Source organism: Rhipicephalus sanguineus, chromosome 2, assembly GCF_013339695.2.
Source record: "Rhipicephalus sanguineus isolate Rsan-2018 chromosome 2, BIME_Rsan_1.4, whole genome shotgun sequence".
Lineage (NCBI taxonomy): Eukaryota > Metazoa > Arthropoda > Arachnida > Ixodida > Ixodidae > Rhipicephalus > Rhipicephalus sanguineus.
The window spans coordinates 123828681-123837227 of NC_051177.1; the positions used below are offsets into that span (position 1 = coordinate 123828681).

The 8547-nt window shown below is 49.5% G+C and overlaps 1 protein-coding gene across 1 annotated transcript; it reads left to right on the top strand.

Annotated features, from left to right (window-relative positions):
• Positions 1 to 364: 364 nt before the first annotated feature.
• Positions 365 to 4665, top strand: LOC119381271 (hsp70-binding protein 1). The gene is made up of 3 exons (XM_037649189.2): positions 365 to 632; positions 2227 to 2510; positions 4039 to 4665. Exons 1-3 carry the CDS (start codon positions 393 to 395, stop codon positions 4400 to 4402), a joined length of 888 nt encoding a protein of 295 aa, XP_037505117.2. The 5' UTR covers positions 365 to 392; the 3' UTR covers positions 4403 to 4665.
• The last annotated feature ends 3882 nt before the right edge of the window (positions 4666 to 8547 follow it).

Genomic DNA, 8547 nt, shown 5'->3' on the forward strand with positions numbered 1-8547 from the left:
AAAAGGAAGAAAAAGATGCAGACGCACATCTTTGCGGCTATTGGCGCATTTAAATCTGCTATATTTGTTACAGAAAGATAAGCAGCTGTAGAGTTATGTTAATATATTATTCTTTTAGAGATCAAACAGAACATTAGTTTTCTATTAGAAAAATTAGCTCCAAAATTCCGAAGTCTCATTGTGTCACGCGAAGCGAGAAAAACGGGATGGACAAAGGTGAAGAAAAAGAAGAAGAAGAAGCTTCTTCCTACCCGGTGCGCGTTTCTGTGCAGTGAGTACTTGCCACAGTTGCTAAGGCAAACCGGGACTCGGCGTCAGCCTCCACGTGGAGATCCCGAGTGTCCATTGAAGAAACCATGGCTGAGGACCTTGAGCAACCACAGTCTACGGAGATGGCCATCGCCGACCCGCAGAGGCTGGACGTGGGCCGCATCCGTTGGCTGAGCCGAGCCATGGATGAGCTGCTGGTTAACCCGTACGACGACATGCGACGCAGCTTACAGAACATCCGCGAGTGCTTGCACGAGTCGCGCAACATCGCCCGCGTGCTCGTCGCCTGCATCGCCAACGTGCAGCAGTACATCGACGTGGTCGATTACGCCAAGGACTTCGAGAGGATGGGTGGCTTCCAGGTATGGATATCTTGTGTTCACGTCACTGAAGCCACCATGTTAGGGCACCAACATGGGGGACGCGAAATTTTTTAAATGCGAATGCATTTCTTAGTGGGGCTATGTCGGGCGTCCGGCGTTGTCCGCGCGCATCTCCGCTCTCACTCCCTCTCCCATAGCAACAGCTGCGGGCGCGCGCGCTTATCCTCGCCCCTAGCCACCCCTAGCAACCGGAGCGGGTGGTGCGGGCGAGTAGCGGAGAGTGAGTGGAGAGGAGGAGCGCGCTCTGGCGTGTGAGGGCGCTCGCATCGCGGGAGCTGGGCGGAGCTCCCGCGTGTGTGGAGAGAGTGTAGGAGAGGGTAGGTGCAGTGCTTCGCCGCTCCTTCTCTCGCCGTTCGCTCTCTCTGCTCCCTGCGCCACCTCCTCAATGCAGTGCGTTTGAAACGCGTTTGTAGGTTTGTGCTGCCTTGGCACAGCCTGAAAACAGCGCGTTCTAAACGCGTTTGTGCTGCATTGAAGGCGGTGGCAACATCCCTGAGGTGGTTACGAACGCACGTAGGAAGCGTTCGTTGAAAGAGGCTCCCGAAAGGGACACACTTGAGCGCGTCGATGTGTCCAGCTTTACGCCAATAAAATTACTACGCCGTGTACTCTCGGCGCAAGAAATGCATTCGCATTTCCTCACGATTCCCTTCGTGGAGGTGGGGGCATTTTTTATGACAAGTTTACGTTGCCAGCACGTTGCACTCAGCTTCTTTCGTTATTAATGCACACAGGCCAGTAGCGAAGTCCTTAACGTGGTCGATCACGCCAAGGATTCCGAAATAGTGGGTGGCTTCCAGGCATGGATGGCTTGCGCTGGCGTCACTGAAACCTTAGTGATGGGGCACCACCATGGTCAGACGCGAAGTTATCAGTACATCGCATCCAGGTTATTTCGTTATTCATGCGCACCGGCCAGTAGACGTTCCGGCCGCGTCATTATCACGTTGAAGCGGCTCAACCGCAACGTGATTACACTGCCTTCACCTTATCATAGGCGCCTTGTTAGAGTACCAGCATATTATGACGCTGCGTCTACGACGTCACGTGCAAGCCATCAATAAGTAGCTCATCGATGATCTCTCAACCTCAGTCACGCCGATAATGACTTATCAGGGTTAGAAAGCGCTTGAATGCTTACTTGTGCCGGGGGTTCATACGAATGTTATCTTGGTGAGTAGATTTCAAGCAGTAGTAAAACAGGGGCCTTCGAAATATTTTTAAGCTTATGCGTCACAACGTACAGATGCCCACCAATGGGAAATAACTCCGCACAAGCCAGCACGCAGCTACGTGCGTCAGGGTCTGTATTCCTTGGAATACGCCCGTACTACTACAGAAAACGAATTGGATTATTCTAGATTGCTGGCCTTGCATGACGCAGTTATTCGAACACAGTTCGGGAACAACGGCGTAGTGGTTGAAATAACGTCAACAGCAGTTCTTCCGCTATGCTGTTTTCGGGTGTCCCCAATTTTTGTGCGAGATTGTTAAAGGTAATTCCAGCAATAGTTTATTATGTTCGACATTTGCTTTTTAATCACGTTTCTCGGACAATGTTTCATCGCACCAGGTGTTCCCCGATCTTCTCGACTACCCCAGCTCGTTGGTTCGGGTGGAGACGTGTGCGCTGATCGCTGAGCTCGTGCAGAACAACCCGCACTGCCAGCGAGCGGCGTTTCTGAGTGCGCGCCGACTGATGCGCCTGCTGGACTCCGAGACGGACGACGAGGTGCGCTGCAAGGCCCTGTACGCCCTGTCTTGCATGGTGCGACAGAACAGGGACGCCTACGCAAACTTTGAGAAGCTCGGAGGACCGACCGTGTTGCGGAGGACGCTCTTCGAGACCCCCAACAGGTATGGTGGTCTCGAAGTGGTCTGGATATTCCATCCTGTATGGAATATGCACAGTACATGTGCACAAGTCCGTGTTTATAACTGGAGGACTTCGATGTTGCTGTGATAGCAGACAGTTCTCGGATGTGCCCCCTTCCAAATCGTCTTAATTCCATAAGGTCTGTGGGGAAACTCCATCTATATTTGCGCTGTCTACAACACCACTACCTCCGTTGTGTTGCTCCACGTGAAACGGCGCATGCGCATCCCGGGTGCCTGGTGTTGTAGATCACGTGAAATGTTGCCGGTGCGAGGACGAGCATGCAAGGGCGAGCCGAAAACACTGATGTTTCAATGCACACTGTCGGTCGCGCAGCCAGTGCTCAAGGTCGTGTCACGTGCTAAGTTTTAGAAACTTGTTGCAATGAAGCACTAGTACATGGGGTTGTGGCATATTGAAAGTCCTTTTGGGACAAGTGCTTGCTCCCTTCCCCATCACCGCCTCTCTTCCAGAGTTGGGACCACGACTGTTTGCGCTGATCCGGTGAAGGCTGTTCAAACGTTTCTTAGGGAGGGCGACAGCGCGCATGGTTAGTTCCTAAGCGAATATCTACAGCAAGTTGCACTGCCTATAAAACTTAGCCTTATTTCGTGCGTTATTCCAATGGCACCGCAGTTCCAGTCTTAAAGGGGCCCGTAACGCTTTTTCAGCGTGGTCAGAAAACGCTGACGATCGGTAGTGGAGGTTCCTCAGAACAAGCGAGCTAAACATTATAGCGCAGCATGCGGCTTGTAATTGACAAATATTTTCAAAGTCAGCTAGAAATCCTACCCTCTTTTTTCTACATATGATGCCATATAGCCAAATGACCGCACCATATACCTAAATTCATGGTCATTGGCTGATTTGAGATTAGTGTGCTGCATTGTCACCGGGGCCGCCGCAGGAGACCGCCACGTACCCGCGATCTCAATGAAAGTAAGCCGCGCGTTGGAAGAAAAAAAAAACAGGCGCTTAAGGTCATGACGCTCGCGTGTCTTAACTTCTTTCCCCCGTGCCATCGCTCCCTGCATAGCTTCCAGCGCGATCGTCGCGACGAAAGAAGAGAGGAAACGCTTAAAGCGCGCGACAAAGCCGTGTAACTCCGCTCGTTCTTGACGGATTCGAGAAATTTTTGCGGCAATCGATTCGCGAGGCAATAAAACTCCGGTACTGAGGTCAGATTTGGAAAGTGGTTCGTGACCTCTTTAAGGATCCCGCAAGAAAGGCAAGACAAACATGTGTAAGTGAGACATACATATGAAACTCAAATATGGAGTCTCAAACGGCGGCTGAATGAGGAAAGCCTCATTCAGTGCACTGACGATGTTCTTATCTTAAGCAGGACCTTCACAAGGGCAAATCCCTCTGCCGAAACTTTGTATGAAGGCTGACTGATGCTTCCATTTGTCACCCACCAGACGAGACCACTCATTTATCCGAAGAAATAAACATCACGGTTTCCTCCGAACAACCTTCATGACCGAACGATACGATCTCTACATGCAGGCGTCTCAAGACCAAGGCGAGCTTCCTGGTGGCAACGCTGTGCGCTCAGGAGGAGAGCTTCCGCCACACGCTCGCCACCTCGGAGTTCGCGCGCGACACCGTCGACCTGCTGCCGCACGTCGACGGGGACTGCCGGCAGTTCCTGCTGAGCGCCTTGCTTTCTCTGGCCACGCACAGCGCCCAGCCGCTGCTGAGTGAACGGCCCGCGGTCAAGGAAGCCCTGGTCGCCATGCTGGCCGGCTTCATCCGCGAACACCGCGACGTCGCGCAGTTCCAGGAGGAAGTGCAGTATTCCACCGAGATACTGGAACTCATGAAGGACCGCAGAGAGCTGCCGCGAATGATTTCGCTTCGCTCCTCATAATGTTTCTGCTGCTCTAAATGTTGAGTGAACACGCGGCGTGCGCATGGCATGGTGTGATGAGGAAAAGATTTTATACGATATTTTTGCGTGTTTTTTTACTGCATATTTGTGTTCGTGCGTATCTGACGAGCCTGATTAGGTTACGGTGCTTGAAAATTTTGAGAATATATTTGGCAAAGCACAGATACGTCTCATGGGAGGGATGCAAGAGTCATAGGACGTTGCAATGATATTGTTATAATCTTTACGGGAGCCGGGAAATAAAACGTGTCATGAAAATTCGTACTTTTCAAATCAATCTCAGAAAAGTACGAAGATACAACAGAGGCAGGCTCAGTGACAAACTCAATAGCAAAGACTCGCGCAGTTGAGTGATAAAGTTGAGAGTATGACGGAAACCCGTCTGGCCGGGATGAAACATACTAGTTAAAGGGATCCGGACACCGACCAAATTATTTAAAAACAAATGTATTGACGTTTCGGCTCCCTCACGGGAACCATGTTCACAATAAAAGATCGGCACAGCAGTTCGCCTTTTTTAAGCGCGGCGCATCACGTGACCAAGACACCTGGCGTACATCGGAGGAAGATTACCGTCGTTGCGATTAAGGGTGTGCGGCGTAGTTTGGATGAACAAGGACTCCAGATAAAGGCGTGTAGCACGATTTTTTTCCGTGGCAATCACACGGGCGTCTTTCCAGCTGATAGCGTGTGACGTAGTTGCGCAGTGTTCGGCCACGGCATTGGACGCAACATGTTTATTCGTGACGTCATTCTTGTGCTGTTGAAGTCTCGTCTTGAAGTTGCCGGTTTCCCCCACGTAGACGTAAGGGCAGTCCGCACAGGGGATGACGTACACAACACCCGGGTACCTTTCCTTTTCAAGAGGGTCCTTCACACGTACGAGTTCGTGCGGGAGCTTCCTGGACGGGAGCTTCCTTCCACATTTACGAAATATACTTCGCGATTTGCTGGGAAGACGGCGCTACGCCACAAGAGTCAGTCTGGTTTAGCATTGCGTAGTTTACGCAAGCGTTTGATCCCTGTTTTACTTGGTAATTGTCACAAATATTACAATACCGGTGGCACTACTGCAATACACAGCGAGAATTATATATTTATCGAAATACAGAATACATGGCAGGGTTGAAACACTCGGTGCGAGGCAACGGCAGCGCTTGCGGCAGTTCTGCGGTCTTATGACGTGCAGGTTGCGCACGTCCCGTCCAGGAAGCTCCGGCACGAACTCGTACGTGTCAAGGACCCTCTTGAAAAGGAAAGGTACCCGGGTGTTGTGTACGTCATCCCCTGTGCGGACTGCCCTTACGTCTACGTGGGGGAAACCGGCAACTTCAAGACGAGACTTCAACAGCACAAGAATGACGTCACGAATAAACATGTTGCGTCCAATGTCGTGGCCGAACACTGCGCAACTACGTCACACGCTATCAGCTGGAAAGACGCCCGTGTGATTGCCAAGGAAAAAAATCGTGCTACACGCCTTTATCTGGAGTCCTTGTTCATCCAAACTACGCCGCAAACCCTTAATCGCAACGAGGGTAATCTTCCTCCGATGTACGCCAGGTGTCTTGGTCACGTGATGCGCCGCGCTTAAAAAGGCGAACTGCTGTGCCGATCTTTTATTGTGAACATGGTTCCCGTGGGGGAGCCGAAACGTCAATACATTCGTTTTTAAATCATTTGGTCGGTGTCCGGATCCCTTTACCTAGTTGAGTGATACTACGCCGAATAAGCCATTATGCGGAGCAGCATCGATTAACGCCACCCGAACAGAAATCGGAGCACTTTTATTCTGCGTTGTCGTTGTATTTCAGTTCACCGAGTTTTTAAGTCCGCAATTACTTGTGTGTCATGCTCAACATGACTTGTTTGATCTGACTATACGCATTCACTCCTGGACGTATGTGCCCGGTTCTCTAGCGTGCGGCGTTACCCGGTCATCAACATCGTAATCCATCTATCCACCCATTTCGTTCGGCCGTGTGGCAATCGGTATTCTACAGTTGCGGCCGCAACCAGTTTTCATAGCGAACGAGCCATGGTGACTTTAGCAGCAATGTCGTCCAATGATATAATTCTGAAAAGTTAAAGTAAATCTCCGATTTTTGTGCATGAAACTATCCTGATCTAAATTATAAAAAACAGCTCCTATTAACTGTGCGCGCCCAGTAACTTGGCTTCATAAACTAACATTGATATTGAAATCTAATTATGAAAGTGCCCATCATAAAATGGCTGTTACAGCCTTAGAAACTCGTGAAAGGTGATATCCAGATGCTGTTCTAATGCATCTGCAGGCATATTTATACAGCAGCTGATATTAGTGCAACGGTACTGACCACGTTTCTCTATTCATCGCTTTTCTCGACTCACGGTCGGGTATTTGGAAGTTGTCATGTGTCGCAAGGCGCGTTTACGTATTAGCAACATCGACGACCAATCATGTGCGAAAGGCATCTGCTACTCGGTGTGTTCTCGAATAGGCAACTGCGGCCGCTGTGTATGGGCCATAAAGTAAAAGCCGCTGGATGGGTGGCTTAACAGACAAGCATAAAAATTCGCAAGAAAGGAAGGAGTCGGCAACAACAGCGGGGTGGGGAGAAAGAGGGACAAGAAGACATTTTATTTAATATCAAATGAAGTTGCCGTTATTCCCGTTTTTGACATAATTGCGGCATCCATCGATATTTCTGCAACATAAATGTGCAGAGGTGTTCGCTCTATAAGGGGTGTCATAAGAGCGTTTCTACGCAAATGGCGTTGTCATTCATTCAGCAATGCAGTCATACGTGCATACTTATGTTCAGAGAGGCCCCGCCCGGACGACCGAAGCGCGGCAGCCGATTGCCTCCGCGGGTAAAGAAATAGTCCCACTCATGCACTCGGCAATGTTCTTCGAAGGCCGGATCACTGGCCATCCGGCTCATGACGTCACTCTGAAGTGCGCGCCCATTGGTGCAGGCATGTGTATCCGCCTCTGAGGAGGAAATGTCGCAGAGTTCTAAAGTTGTACTCGACATAGTCAAAAAGTGCTAGCTGCTCTCCTTCGCAATGTCGCCAGCAAATATACGTAGGACGTAGAGTAAACATTACACAAAGAAAAACGGTGCATCACCAGAGTACCTGCGTTTCATGAAGGACAAAAACACCTGCATACGTGTGAGACCAACGGTAGCTGTAGATATGTATGTCAGCACACCGACAGGACTTTGTTAGCGTGGCTTTCAAGTACTCGCTGCAGATCGCCACAGATACGACCGAAAAGCAGCCCTATGAAATAACTGAATATCATTTTCTTTTTGTAAGAAAGTGACGCTTTTTTTTCATTTCTCGTCTGGGTTGGGTCTTTTTGTGACCACTGCCGAACTTACAACGGCGCCAGGCGAGACAAAGGTGCTAGAAGAGAGAGAGGGGCTGGGGGAGAAATGGTAAAGTTAAATTGTTAGAGTATTGATCTAAAATATGGATTGACGCACGTTGATGAAAGAACCATGCAACCCATCCACCAATGAAACACACGTGTAGAAAACGCAGCCGTACTCGTTCCCAGGAGGCGTCACGGTGACGTCATTGGCTGCGCAGTATTTGATGTAGGGGAGTGTCAGCTGCTCGATGAAGGAGTGACGGCGTCAACCTTTCTCATTTCGGGCAAATACAATTTTAGGAGCGTGACGAAAGCTGGCTTGCAGTCACTTAGCGACGTACATATGCAATTTGACGCTGTTTCTCCATCTATATAGCCGAACATGTAAGTCATCAACACTTCATGTTTTTTTTCTGCGTTTTTGAACATTTGAAAACGAAAGTCCTGCTGAAACTTGCTGTGTCACTCCAATAATTTCACATGTTTTCGTAAAATTCTTGCGGAAATGTGGTAAATATATGGAAAACACACAGAAAGCATTGATTCCGTAAAGAAACATGCGGAATTATTGGAATGGCGACATAGAGCTTTTGATAGACGATCTTATCAGCGGAGAATGATGGCGATATTGAGGTTATAAATGCTCCCAAGTATCAGCTAATTGGTAGTGCTATCACCATGAGTTGCGGGCTTGAAATCTTCCTTCGTATGCGCAGTGGAAGACGTAATGTTTTATGCAACGTGAAGATCGTGGGGCACC